Source organism: Rattus norvegicus, chromosome 4 (assembly GCF_021556685.1).
Source record: "Rattus norvegicus strain SHRSP/BbbUtx chromosome 4, alternate assembly SHRSP_T2T, whole genome shotgun sequence".
In the NCBI taxonomy this organism is placed as follows: Eukaryota; Metazoa; Chordata; class Mammalia; order Rodentia; family Muridae; genus Rattus; species Rattus norvegicus.
This window is the reverse complement of record NC_141537.1, coordinates 105,513,837-105,528,299: the sequence shown is the minus strand read 5'-3', so window position 1 is coordinate 105,528,299 and position 14,463 is coordinate 105,513,837. Positions and strand designations below refer to the sequence as shown.

At 50.7% G+C, this 14,463-nt stretch overlaps 1 protein-coding gene across 2 annotated transcripts; it reads right to left on the bottom strand.

The window, feature by feature from the left end:
• Nucleotides 1–1,888: 1,888 nt before the first annotated feature.
• Sftpb (surfactant protein B) lies at nt 1,889–11,269 on the bottom strand. Of its 2 annotated transcripts, none has more exons than XM_087655815.1 (11): nt 10,848–11,269; nt 10,425–10,552; nt 9,936–10,007; nt 9,713–9,838; nt 9,083–9,247; nt 8,806–8,895; nt 6,345–6,459; nt 5,530–5,690; nt 3,732–3,812; nt 3,187–3,264; nt 1,889–2,232 (listed from the first exon to the last, which is right to left on the bottom strand). In XM_087655815.1, exons 1-10 carry the CDS (start codon nt 10,906–10,908, stop codon nt 3,202–3,204), a joined length of 1,062 nt encoding a protein of 353 aa, XP_087511941.1. In that variant the 5' UTR covers nt 10,909–11,269; the 3' UTR covers nt 1,889–2,232; nt 3,187–3,201.
• Nucleotides 11,270–14,463: the final 3,194 nt, after the last annotated feature.

The following is a 14,463-nucleotide window of genomic DNA, read 5'->3' as shown; positions in this document are numbered from 1 at the left end:
ACATTTAGATCTTTAATTCTAAAGATGGATTTATTTGCCTTTTTAAAGGATTTGCTTGTTTTATGTATATGAATATTTTGCCTGCAAGCACCAGAGGTCAGAAAAGGGCATGAGATCCTCCGAAGCCATGGGTGTTTGGAGTCGAGCTCTGCGCCTCTGCAAGATAAAAGTGCTCGCTGCTGGGCCATCTCTCCAGCCCCGCTTGCTCATTTTGGTGCTGTGGTACCTTCAGCTTAAGAAGTAAGCTTGTAGGGGTTGGGGATTTAGCTCAGTGGTAGAGCGCTTGCCTAGTAAGCACAAGGCCCTGGGTTCGGTTTCCAGCTCCGGAAAAAAGAAAGAAAGAAAAAAAAAAAAAAGAAAGAAAGCTTGTGGGGAGAGAGTAGGCAGCAAGAGGGAGACCATGCTGCAAGCTGAGATTAGGGAGTAGATGTGGACTTCTGCTCTCTAAGGCAGAGAGAAGGGGCCTGGCCCTGCTGACATCAGGCCAGGACTGTGACTCCTGCCACCCCATAAAAGACAGTGTTTCCTTGCTCTGCACAGGGAATGGCTTTATCAGCTGTGGCTCAGGCATTTGTTACATGGGTGTGGGCCTGGGAATGCAGTCTGTGATGATCTTAGATAATTGAGGCAGACCTGGGTCCACCCTCAGGATTGTAAACTTAGGAAAAGAATCTTTCCCTGCGCATCTGTTTTCAGTGCTGGGATAAAACCCAGGGTCAGAGCATGCTAGACTAGTACTCTACCACTGAACTATCTACTCAGCTCTAGAAACCAGTTTTTATCTTCGCAGCAGAACACCTCAGTATGGAGCCGTAATGACCAGGGCATGGGGTGCTCAGCCTCTCCCAGGTCAGGGATTTCCTGATGTAAGAGGAATTATTATCATTATGTGTAAGTATATAACAGGAGGGCTCACATGTGCCCTGGTGTAAGTGTGGAAGTGTCACTCGCTTACTGACTTTTTTAAAGATTTATTTATTTTATTTATATAAGTACACTGTCACTGTCTTCCAACACACCAGAAGAGGGCATCAGATCCCATTACAGATGGTTGTGAGCCACCATGTGGTTGCTGGGAATTGAACTCAGGACCTCTGGAAGAGCAGTCAGTGCTCTTAACTGCTGAGCTGTCTCTCCAGCCCCTCTCCCATGAACCTTAGGTTCCAGGGGTCAAATTCAGATTATCAAGCCTGTGCAGGAAATATCTACCTGCTGAGCCATGTCACTGACCTAGTTTCCTGATTCTTAAATGAAGTGTGTGTGTGTGTGTGTGTGTGTGTGTGTGTGTGTGTGTGTGTGTGTGTGTGTGTGTGTAAAATATGGAGGTTAAAGGACAACCAGAAGTTGGGTCTCTCCTACCACGTGGGTCCTAGGGATCAAACTCATGTCGTCAGCCTTGGTGGCAAGCACTTTTACTCACTGAAGCGTCTCACCAGTCCTTCCTGATTTTTTTTTTTGTTCTTTTTTTCGGAGCTGGGGCCTTGCGCTTCCTAGGTTGCTCTACCACTGAGCTAAATCCCCAACCCCCCTTCCTGATTTTTAAATTCTCTTTTGAAAAAGCACACGCTGAAGATTTCATATCTCCTTTCCCTCCCTCTCTTCATCCCTCCCTCCCTTTCATTCTTTTCTGTCTCTTCTTTCTGTGTCTTTCCTTTCTTGTCTTATTTGTTTGTCTTTCTTTTCTTCCCACCCTCCTTCCCTCCCTCCTTTCCTTTCTTCCTTCTTTTTCTCTTCCACTGTATCCCTGACCAGTCCTCTCGCTGTGCAAGAGCCACCACACTACCTTTAAACTTTTACTTCTTAGTACTGGGGATCCAACTCAAATTTCCTGCATGCTAGGAAAGTCCCCTGCTGTCGAGCCTCACCCACAGCCCTTAGAATAATACTCTGTGTTTCCAGTGTTTATTCATCTGAAGTTCGAATTTCACAGAAGTGTTAGCAAGGGGTTGCTGTGGCTAGCCCCACTTCTACCCACTCTCTGTGGACCCACGACAGTTCCTTTTCAGTCCTGGGGCTGTAGGAGCTGTTGGAGCTGGGCTTGGCTCTGGTGGGGGTGAAGGCCTGAAGCCCCCTCTGAAGGCTTCTAGAGGACATGGTTCTGCTGCACCTCATCATCAGAGGAGCCAGAAACCACTCTGGTGGTGTTGTTGGGCTGTGGTTAGAGCTGGGACATACAGGCTGGCACAGGGCTGGGGGTGCAGGCTGAGACTTGTGGTCCTTTGGTACAGGTTGCTGTGGGGAAGGAAATAGGATTAGGGTGGGAGGTAAGGTCTTTTTCAAGGAGAGTAGCTGGTGGGGGAGGGGTCCCTGTGATGGTGACAGTACAAAAGATTCCCTTCACTGGACTACTTGCAACTAGACTAGAGGTATCTCAAGGCGGTGGTGGGGGTGCTGCACATTTTGTCTGGGGGAGCCATTCCCTGTCGATGGCAGAGTTGGGACAGAGCTTAGGCCACCTCTCACTCTTCCCTCTTCATCAGGCAAGGCCTGGAGCCCTGGGAGCTAGAAAAACGTGACTCCGTGATTGCTTCCCTTACTGCAGGTGCCCAGATGGACTCGATGGGGAGGGACACATTAAATTGGTCTCTGAGGGACTTAATGAGTTGAGGTGCTGCCCCTCTGCCCACAGTGGCTGTGACAGTGCTGGGGTCCTTCCTCACTTCTTCACATTAGAAGTGGTAGGTCAGCTCTGCACACTAGTAGAGCCCAGTCACAGGCACTCAGTGAGTTTCACAAATGAATAAATGACTACCCCGTGAGTGGCTTTAAGTACACTGTGACCTGGACCCTTCACCCCCATGCCATTTCCTGGCTCTGGTACTGGGGCTACCTCTGGCTTAGAAAATAGGGACCCTATGAGGTCAGGTGACCATGGTGCTGCTGGCATCTGAGGGGAAGACAGTTAAGACTGGTGTGACTTCCCCTGAGGTCTAAGAAATGTTGGCCATTGCCTGAACATGGACTATCTTTAAGGTCAGGCAGCTCAGAAGGCCTGAAACTGGAGGCTGGATGAGACGAGGAGAGCTGGGAGTGACAGCATGACAATAGGTCCAAAAGAGCGCCTTTTCCTGGTGGAACTGGAGACTCCGAGGAGCCTGGAGCCGTGCCTGGTGGAGGCAGGATAATCTTCTGTTCCCAAACCTTAGGAGGCAAAGACCTATCCCTCTCCCCAGGGGCTGGACTCACCTGGAGCCTGGGTTCTCAGAGGTGTGGGGTTTGGAAGCATTGCAGAGGGCTGGCCGGGGCCTCACATACTCCAAGGGCCTGTTAGAGACAACACTGGGGCTGAGGGCTTTCTACTTCTAGTGCTCAGGTCTGGAGACAACTCTTTCTTTACATGCTGCCTAGTGAGTACTCTTGATGTGACCTTCAGGACCCCTTGTGCCACTCTCCAAGCCATGGCCTCTGGGTGTTAGTGGGAACCCCATCTTATACTATAGCCCTGCTACCAAACACACAATGGTCACTGAACACACTGCATTCAGTAAGGAGCATCATCCCACAGTCCCCGGCTGCCCATCCATCATGGACTTGCTCCCCTTCCACTCTATCCAGATGTGTTCTTTGCTGCTCTGAGACCAAAGCCTGTTCTATGGCTACACTTAATCCTAGGCTTCTGAGCCCTAGAAGGCCTGAATCTAAGAGATGGGGCTCCTGAGGATCATGGACCAAGGAGGGTCGGGCCATGGGAGCAGAGGGGACTCGTGGGACCAGCTGAAGAGTGGGCATACCTGGCAGGAGGTGTGGGCATCCTGGCTCCTAGGCACCAGGGCCAGCAGCTGGGGCATGTGCTGTTCCACAAACTGCTCACACTGAGGAAACACAGACACAATATGTAGGCTCCATCTACGAGAGGACTTACCTGTCTTGCAGACCTGGCATTCTTCCTCACTCCTTCCTTCTGACTATGGGTTTGTGTCTATCCATTAATGTCTGGCTGACCATTAAAGACTCAACCTAAGGACTGGAGAGATGGCTCAGTGGCTAGGCACTTGCTGCTATCTTGGAGGACTGGAACGATGGCTCATAAACATCCTTAACTTCAGTTCAAGGGGATCTGATAGCCTCTTCTGACCTCCCTGGGCATTGCACACACATGATGCCCACACACACATGCACACAAAACACATACAAATAAATCTTTTAAAAAAGGACTCTGATTAAGTTTGACTGGCTGAAACAGGTTTCTTTGGGGGAAGCTGGGGTTTTTGAGCTGGCTGCTGGAGAGAACAGCTGACTTGCCATATGATGTTTACCTAGCATGTATGAATCCTTGAGTTTAAACTTCCAGAACTACACGAAACTCAGCAGAGTGGTACATATCTGTACTCTCAGTACAAAGGAGGTGGACCAGAAGTTCAAAATCAGTTTAAGTTACACAGCACCCTCTCTAAACAAAGTTCCATCATGGTGAGGGGATTTATCACAGGCTTACAGAACTACCTGTTCAGTTCTTTGTTGCTATTGTTGATTTCTTTTTGGTTTTGTGAGAAAGGGCTTCTCTGTGTAGCCCTGTGTATCCCTGACTGTCCTGGAGCTCACACTATAGACCAGGCTGGCCTCAAACTTGAGAGATCCATCTGTGTGTGTGTGTGTGTGTGTGTGTGTGTGTGTGTGTGTGTGATCAGAAGGATAGTTTACAGGAGTTGATTCTCTCTGTTTACCGTGTGGATCCTAGGAATCAAACTTAGATTGTCTGGCCTTGTGTCACTGCCAGTGAGCCACCTTACCCACCTCCTCCTCTTTCCTCTTGCTCTTTCCTATCTGTGTCTCCTTTCACCAGACAGGGTCTCACGTAGTCTAAGCTGACTCTGAACCTTTTTTAAAAAGGTCTATTTATTTATATGAGTACACTGTAGTTGTCATCAGACACACCAGAAGAGGTCATTAGATCCTATTACAGATGATTGTGAGCCACCATGTGGTTGCTGGGATTTGAACTCAGGACCTCAGGAAGAACAGTCAGTGCTCTTAACCACTAGGCCATCTCTCCAGCCCATTCTTTAGCCTTTCAAATGCGAGAATTACAGGCTAGCACTATTGTACCCAGCTTCTGGCTCTCCTGCAGAACTTCTACATGTTGAGTTACAGAGTGAGCAGGGTGGGACAGAACAGGATCCTGGGAAAAGGCTCCATTCTTTTTCTGATCCAGCTGGCCCTTGCTTTCCCCGTTTTCTGATGCCTGCTAGGTACTGTCAAATGCTACCTATCACCGGGGTAACATGGCACACCAGGGGAGCAGTGTGGCAAACACGCCATTGAGTGAAACCAAAAAAGGACAGTGTGACCCTTTTCTGCTGGGACTAACAGGACTTTTTTTGTGCTTAACCCATGAAGAAGGCCTGCTGATGCTCCACAGTCCAAAGCCTTGGGTCCGGTGATATCTCTTAGCCACTCACAGTTGTGACAATCCCATCATTGTCTGACCCACATCCTGTCTACCTGGCTGGAACCCAGTCCAGCATTACATGTGTCTCTGGCTCAGCCCCCACCACACATGCCATAAGTCTGACCCAAGTGCCCACCTACCTTTTGCCTGTCTAGCCAGAAGCGAAGGCAGGCCTGGTGCATTGCCTGTGGCATAGCCTGTTCACTGGTGTTCCAGGCCTGGTTGATCACAGACTTGCAGAAATGGCACTCAGTGTCTTGCAGTGGCCATTTTTCAATCAGAGGCTCCAGAGCAGGGAGGGCTAAAGAGAAAATAGTTAAAATTGTCCAGCTGGGTAGGGAGGCACATACCTTGTCACACCAGCATTTGAGAGGCTGAGGCAGAAAGATTGCACCAAGCTTGAGGCCAACCTGGACTATGTAGTAAGACTCTGTTTTAATCCTTCCCCCAGGACTGTCTTGTACAAGTGTTGGTTCTGGGGCTGGAGAGATGGCTCCGTGGTTAAGAGCATTGGCTGCTCTTCCAGAGACTGGGGTTAGATTCCCAGAGCCCCTACATGGTGGTTCATGACTGTCAGTTATTCCAATTCTAGGGGTTCAACATCCCTTATGGCCTCTGTGGGAACCAGGCACACATGTGGTATATAGATACACATGCTGGATCAGAAAAAGAACTTAGCCTTCTCCCAGGGTCCTGCCCTGTCCCACCCTGCTCCTTCTTCAACTCAACTGGAAGAAGTCTACTTGTAGGAGAGAGCTAGAAAGGCTGAGGAAGGGGAATTGGGAGTTCAAAGCCAGCCTCGGCTACATAAGTAAAAAATCCATACCCATAGAAATAAATAAATAGTTAAAAATAGTGTGGGTTTCTGAACCCCACCTTGTCCATGTTCCCTCTTGTGTGCACTGTGGGGATATGACTGAGGAGAGGTAGTGGGGGGAGGGGACAGCAGGCTTACCTGGGCCAATGGCATCTGCAGTGGAACATCGGAGGACCAGGCCACAGACTAGCTGGGGCACCACACGACCCAGCAGTGCATCTAGTAGAAGTACTGTGTAACGCTCAGCCAGGCACTGGCAGATGCCACCCACCACCAGGGGTACCACGTGGCACACCTGGGACACAGCCACGGCCAGCACACCCTGGGGTGAAGGTGGAGAGAGGACACCATGGGACCTGCTTCTGGCAGGCTGTCATTGTGCCCATCTGAGTGGGCACCCCAGATGCGTCCCCTTTCTCCCTCTAGGAAGGAAAGCGGTTCTGTCCACAGGTCACTGACATCCAGGACAGCAGGGGACTCTGTGTACCTGGGGTCACTGAGAGAATCAGCAGTTGACACCAGATCCAGTTCTGACTCTAAAGGCTTGAGTCATTTGAAAGGGGGCTTCAAGGCCATGCTTCTAACAGTCTGGCCTGGAGCAAGAACTCAAACCCGTTTCCTGAGCGAGAGCCCCACTTTCCCATGCTCACACATCAGGAAGATAGACAGTTCTTTCCGTTGGCCACAAAGCTGACACGTCCTTGGCTTTAGGAACCCCTGGAAAAGCCAGCACATCTCCTACCTCCCAATTCCAAACAAGCTCTAAGTTTAAGGGCAGCAGAGGTCACCAGGGTGTGGCTTTTTCCTTTACTCCTTATTCAGCACATGTGACAAGCTGGCTCCAGTACCAGGAGGTTGAGGCAGGGGGAGGGCTCAGAATATGGACACCCCTGGAGTGTGATGGCTCCCAAATGGGGCACTTAAGACACCCACCTGTTATCATCAACCCACACATGGCTCTCCTTCTGTCACGGTGACATAAGTCAACAGCCATTGTAGTCAATGACCAAGCTGCTCGTTGGTGAAATGCTCTTCACCCCTGGATTACCTCCACTCACGCCTCTTCCTCTGGCTTTTACCCTCTCTCTGGTCCCTGCTGGCTGGAGAACATGCTAGAAAGGCTTCTGACAGCCTCACTGTACTCCCCTTTTCGGGACACTTCCACATCCCCTGATTGATTCTCATCCTGCCTGTTGATGATGGTCCAGCTGCTTTCTAGTCAGTCAGACACCCTTCTTTCTGGGCTTCCCTGGCAGCATGCACGGTCCCCCACTGGGATGCCTGCCCCCTCTCAGCTCTTCTGATGCTCTCTCTATCTGTCTGCACATTGTCTCTTAATGGCCTTGCTCTTGCCTTAGGTCCTCAGTGATGTTCAGATAGATGAGGCTGGGTGTTTGTTTGCTCTGCATGTAGGTGTTTATGCACATGCACGTGTGTGTGCAGATGTGTGAGGGCCAGAGTCAGTGTTGAGTGTCTTCCTTAGTCACTCTCCACCTAATTACTTTCTAAAGATTTATTTTTATTTATGCACATGTCTGTGTATCTGAGTATGTGTATATGTAAACTGCATATGTGCAAGTACCCTTGGGTGCCAGAAAAGGGCACTGGATTCCCTAGAACAGGAGTTACAGGTGGTTGTGAGCTTCCCAACAGGGGTGCTGGGAACCCAACTCCTTACTGTTGAGCCGTATCTCCAGCCCCTTCATGTGGCTTTTTTGAGACAATGTCTCTCACTAACCCTGAAGTTCATCTTTTTGGCTAGGCCGGCTGGCCAGCAAGCTCTAGGAATCTGCCTATTTCTGACTCTCCGGTGTGTAGGGTTACACATGCACATTGGTACCTCCAACTTTTATGTGGGTTTGAGTATCTGAACTCAGGTTCCGCAAGTACTCTACTCACTGAGCCATCTTCCTAGACCTTAGGAAATAAAAATACTTATTTATTCACTTACACCCCAAACGCTACCCCCTCCTTCTGTTCCCTTTACAGAGCCCCTTCCCCCAACAGCTGATTGAGCTATTTTTTTTATTGATGGATGTCCTTAGCCCCTGGGACTTTATTTTCTCTCAGATCTTGGCTTAATTGTTACCCTCTTCGGAGCCTCTCCCTGGCCTACTTGTCTAACTGTCACCATTTTATCTGTGCGACCCCTCAACTCTGCCCGTTCTGTAATCTGCACGTTCCTTCCATAGCACAGGCTTCAGAACGGCTTGAAGGTGTGCTCTGCTGTGAGTCTTAGTGACCGACATGGGTTTCAGGACCCCAGCAGTGTTGACAGGGCATGGTCATTTGTGGGGAGGACAACCCTCAGCTGACAGGGCACTGGGAGAGGCTACCACGGGTTTGGAGGACAGAAGAGATGCCAATTATTGGTGAACTTTTTTTTTTTGAGAAATTAATGCACTTTTTCCCTACAGTGACAACCAGGGCTTCTCAGCCTTCAGATGGTGATCTGCTAGAAGAGAAGGCTATACCTGAGCCTCGAGGTTGGTAGGAGCAATGAATGGGTGTCTCCTCATCTAACTCCTCATAGCCTTCCGGGAATGTTGAGGTGGAGGAAGGTCGCCTTCCTCCTTCCTGAACTCCGTGTGGTCCTTACCTTGGGAATCACAGCTTGGACCCGCTTGATCAGAGTCCTGCAAAGCCAGCAGAAGGGCAGAGGGATGGGGAGCTGTTGCTCAGAGAGGTCCTGAGGAAGGAAGCGGTGAAGTGCGATTAAGGCTGGACGGCCGCCCAGGCCTGACTGTCTGACCTTGCCTTCTCTGCCTCCTAATCTGAGCTCTGCCTCTCAGTGCTCATGTGTCTCCGGGACCACCTTAGCCTTCTGGTTCCCTATAAGCATCTGTTGAGAAATGGGCTGGGGAGAGCTGGCTTACCTGTGTGTGAGGCCCAGGCCTTGCCAAGAAGGCTCCTGGCAGCGCAGGGAGGACCAGCTTGTTCAGCAGAGGGTTTGGAATGGCATCCAGCATCTCGGGCTTCTGCTCTGGCTTAGTCTGCCCAAGTGGGCACAGGCCCACATGACTGCAGATGGCTTTGGGTTTCTAGAGCATGGAACAGGTAAGGGCTTTTAGGGTGAGAAGGGAACCCCTCTCTGCCCAGGTTCGTGCTCAGGGACAAGGGCCACAATCTGTGAGCCTGGAATTATGGGCAGCAGTCTGAGTGAGTACTGCATCATAGGACTCTGTGGAAGGACAGAGCCAGAGATGGGGCATGTGGAAAGTGTGATACACATGAGCATACTGTGTGACAATAAATAAGAACTTGGGCATGTGTGGGTGGGGGATGTAGGGTGTGTCTGTCTGTAGTATGTTGAGCCAGCAGGCCCGATTTGGGTGTCTGGATGAAGAGACTGAGTCTCCTGTGTCTGTAGTGGTGTGTGTGTGTGTGTGTGTGTGTGTGTACACGCGCGTGCGCAGGAGCACGCATGTGTGGGCGTGCATGTACTTATATAGGTAAGTGGCCACTTAGGCACATGAACTGTGTGGCGAGTAGGTCAGCGTCCTCACAATCTGGCCCTGGAAGTAGTCGATAACCAGGGGCAGGTAGACATCAAGCACTTGGCGACACCGGGGCACAAGCAGCTTCAAGGGTAGGATATCACATTCTTGTTCCAGGAACTTCCGGATCGTGTCCTGGGAGGCAGAGAAGGGGGAGTAAGCTTGTCCTTTCTGAGGTCTGCCCCCACCAGAGGTGTCCCCTGACCTTGGTTCAGGATCTGTTTCCCGTTACCTGGAAAGCGTCTTCCTTGGTCATCTTTGTGAGGAGGTGGACAATATCCTCACACTCTTGGCACAGGTCATTCTGGAAAACAGGGTCTCAAGTGGGGCAAATGGGTTGGGGGCCTGCTCCTAGCTCCAGGGATCGGGGCTTTCTCAGACACAGGCTGACAGGTACCTTAAGGTACCCATTACTATCTATCCGTCTCATCCCCTTGTGCAAATCCATGCCATTCTGTCCCACCTCATTTGATCTGCCCTGTTCTATCCCATCTCGTCCATCTCGACCCAACCACTCCATCTAACCCACACATCCATTTCCCTCACCTCATTCCGTCATGTTTCATTCCGTCCCATTCTGCCCACCTTTCCTGTCACACTATGCCACACCATCATTCCCTGCCACCCCGGCCTCGTGGGAACTCCATTTCCCTACGGTGCATTCAGACCCCACCCAATTCCTCCTTCCCAGATTTCTAGTGCCCGCATGGGTGCTACTCACAGCTCCTGCATGTCCCCAGACTTCCTGTAGGCAGTGCCCCAGGGCTCTGCACTGTATCGCTTGCTCCAGGCTTTGGCACCAGAATTTAGGGCCTTGTGCACAATCCGGGGACGAGGCCGACTCTGTAGCTATATTGGGGTCAGAGCAGCCCTCATCAGGATCCAGCATACACTTGACACCCTGCCTTTACTCCGCCTCCAACCCAGTTTCATTGCAAAGGGGTGGCCATTACTTATGTCAGGCGGCTCTGAGTCCTCCTGCTTCAATATCCACTAACTGGATGAGGCCTCAGGGCCTCCCTGTGCCTCGGTTAACTGGCCTTTAAATTCTGGATTATGTGCAGACTGGGGCCGTTCTGGGCACAGTCAGAGCTGACTCAGTAAGTGGTGGGGATGCCTCTGTGAGGGAGGCTGGGGGACTCACCTGCGCCTAGGCTGCAGAGTGTAGGAAGGAGCAGTAGCCACTGCAGATGTAACTTGGCCATGGCTGCCTACCGCTTAGCAACCTACTTGAGTCAGGGGCTCTTATAGTTGGGGAGAGGACCTGGGGGCTGGACTCTGAGGGCACAGGCTGACCTCAGTGTTTGCCTGAGTCTTGAGAGCCCTCCAGGTGTTTGATCCCAGGACTTCTCGGCAGGGGCACTCCTGTCCACTTCCCTGTGCCGACTGGGGTTCCCATTCCCCTCCTTTACCCCATTCCCAAGGTCCCTCAGCCTGACTGTTCATCTCAGACATGGGGGTCTCGCTAGATACCAACCCTCTGAACTGTGCGAGGGATGCGGAATAGGGTCGGAGTGAGCCTCCCCAGCCCCACCCCAGGCTTCTCAATCCTCTACTCTTATGCAAGGCTCTTGAGAGCTTCCTGCCCGGCTCTTGTGCAAGGTAAGTGCCGGAAGGACACACCTAGGGTACTCCTGGATCCACCTACCTCCCACTCCCCTGTTACTTTAAAATCCTCTGATTCTATGGACTACTGGTTGGTGCTAATGCGAGGAGAACTAGACACAAAAGGAAGTGTCCTGTGAGGCTGAGGCAGGGACGGGGATGAGGTGTCTGTGTCCCCTGTGGCTCTCAGGTAGCTATATCCAGATGCCCATGCCCTCTAGCCACCCCTCCAGGCATGAGATGGGATTCAGCTGACACGTGGTCCTCTGAGGCCGTAGAGCTCTCAGGCTATGTCCACGCTGGACTGGGCCCTAGAGAAAAAGAAGCTCAGGGTCGGCTGCAGGGCAGGTGCTGTTGGAGTGCATTGGCCCTCAGGACCCTCTTCCTTATCTGATTCCTGCAGCGCCTTGCCTGGGTAAGGCTCCTGAGAAAGTCCTCCAGAGCTCACGGGCTGGGCTGGGTGGGAGTAGTCCCATGATGAAAGTCAATAATTGGACACGTGATGTAAAACAACACGTGGTAAGTGCTTCAAGGGTTCATGTAGTTTCTGTTGGCATCAAGACACCACTGCTACTGTAGTTACAGCTAACCCCAAGGAAGGCTGGGAAAGGAAAAGGGTCTTCTTCAGGGAGTGACTGAGATCTGCTTTTGTTTGTTTGTTTGTTTGTTTTGTTTTGTTTTGTTTTTAGAGAGGGTTTTTCTGTGTAGCCCTGACTGTCCTGGGCTCTACCACTGCCCAGCTTTTTTGTTTGCTTGTTTTTGTTTTTGTTTGAGACAGGGTTTCTCTGTGTAGCTTTGGCTGTCCTGGAACTTGCTCTGTAGACCAGGCTGGGCTCAAACTCACAGAGACCCACTTGCCTCTGCCTCCCAAGTCTTTTTTGTTTAAAGACAAGGTCTCATGTAGCCCAGGCTGGTCTCAAATTTGCTAATGTAGCTGAGGATGACCTTAGACTCCTAATGCTCCTGCCTCCACTTCCTGAGTGCTGCCATGTAGGGTATGCCCTGCCACACCAGGTTTACGTGGTGTCGGGATCACAGGTGTGTGCCCACCACACCTGCCTTGTTTGTGTTTCTCAGTTGGCCAGGCAGTCCACTGTGCCACTGGTGACATTGATGATGTCCTGAGTGGCATGGAAGCCAGACAGGCACCTTATAGACTGGTCACAAGTCCTCACGACCTTGTTAATAGTTTCAGAGAGTCCTTTGGCTGGTCTAGTGTCTTATCTGTGGGGCAATGCAGACAATCAGAAGTGATATTCTGCCATGCTTTGTGTGTCTTCCTTCCTTTCTGCCTCTTGGTGACTCATTAGAAGGAAGCCAAGGAAGAGCGTCCACTCACTCCACCTTGACCAGGGCCTGTATGGTCAATGTTGCTGCAGTGCTCAAACCCGAGGAACTGACCTCAGGGTCAGTATAGACATGGCACGGGCTTGGCCACCAAGGCCCCTCAGACCTTCAGCGTCACAGGGATGGGATGGAGTCTGTGGTGGAGGTGACTGTGTCAGATGAATCTGGACTTGGGAATGGAAGAAAGTTGGACCTTGGCCTCTTTTAAGCTGTGAGCTGAAGTTCCCAGGAAACAGCTGTACACACATTAGACATTCAGCGAGGATGGCTGACTGGCTAGGAGTCCTGCAGCTAAATTATCTGCTCGAGCTGTCTATTGCCCACTCTGCGTGTCACCTCATGTCCTTGTGACGATTGGGTACATCGTTTGGGATGTACAACAGACCCTGAGCTCCCACCACTCGTGACATGGCCAGGGAGCGTCTGAGGCCCATGGCAGAGGTTTTCTTTTTTTTTTCTTTTTTTTTTTTTTTGGTTCTTTTTTTCGGAGTTGGGGATCGAACCCAGGGCCTTGCGCTTCCTAGGCAAGCGCTCTACCACTGAGCTAAATCCCCAACCCCCCATGGCAGAGGTTTTCTTGGCTTCCTGTAACCATTTGCTTGATGTCTCCACTGATGTATTTGAAAAGTGTCTTGATTTATCACTTTCTCTGTTCCATTCCAAAACAAAGCAAAACAAGACTTTCCAAACTCGGAACATGTTTGGAGTGATCTTCTGTGGGTCTGGGCCGTGATTACTCAGCTCTCTCAGGTTACAGAATAGACTCTCAGGTCTTGTGAGGCCAGAGCTTGCCACCTGGATCAACGAACAGGAGGCCAAAGCTTACTATTTCATTTTTAGATTATAAAATCTTAATTATCCACATCTATACACGTGAAAGGCACATGGGTAAGCTTGGGGGCAGAGAGATAGATCTATGGTTAAGAGCACTTGCTGCTCACTTGCTGCTCTTCCAGAGCACTAATTAATTTGTCACTGAGACCCAAACTCAGGAACTCATGCTAAGTGTGCTCTTAACAGTCGATCCATATGCCGGCCCTAAAAATACTAAACTGTATTTACCTTAGACAAGGTTCATTTTGTGTATGTGTACGTGTACTTGTATGTGTATGTGTGTGGGCCTCTGTGGGCCTTCCATGTGTGTGCAGTTGCTGTTAGAGTCTAGAAAGAAGTATCAGATTCCCTGGAGCTAGAATTATAGGCAGTCATTGGCCGCCCAATGTAGACGTAGACACTGAGAATCAAACGGGTTCTCTGGAAGACCAGAGAGTGCTCTTTTTTGGGGGGGGGGTTCTTTTTTTCAGAGCTGGGGACCGAACCCAGGGCCTTGCGCTTCCTAGGCAAGCGCTCTACCACTGAGCTAAATCCCCAACCCCCCAGCGAGTGCTCTTAAACACTGAGCCATCTCTCCAAACTCTAAATTGTATCTTAAAAGAAAAAGATTTTTACTTTGATTGTGTGTGTGCGCGTGCGTGTGTGTTTAAGTGTACACACAGTGTGTTCACCTGTAGGTGTGCTACAGTGGCCAGAGATAGAGTTAAGTGTCTTTCAGCACCGTCTGACTCTGCCTGTTAGCAGGGTCTCTCCCTGAATGTGAGGATCACACTTTTGTCTTGGCTAGGCTGGCAGCCAGGAAGCCCCGGTGATTCTCGTGCCTCTGCCTGCCTCGGAACTGGGGCTCCAGGGGTGCACAAGATACCTAGCTTTGTTGCATGTATGCTGAGATCTGAACTCTGGTCCTGAGGACCGGCAAGCACTCTTAACCACTGAGCCATTTCTGCAGTCCCTCCCATGTCTTTTAAGTATTT

Bases quoted from the DNA above. Each gene is read 5' to 3' on its own strand.
- Sftpb (XM_087655815.1), bottom strand. From the start codon at position 10,908: ATGGCCAAGTTACATCTGCAGTGGCTACTGCTCCTTCCTACACTCTGC. The intron at 9,839-9,935 runs GTAACGGGAAAC...TCTGCCTCCCAG, and splicing joins CCAAGGAAGACGCTTTCCAG to GACACGATCCGGAAGTTCCT. The intron at 6,460-8,805 runs GTAAGGACCACA...GGCATCTGCCAG, and splicing joins TCCAAGCTGTGATTCCCAAG to TGCCTGGCTGAGCGTTACAC.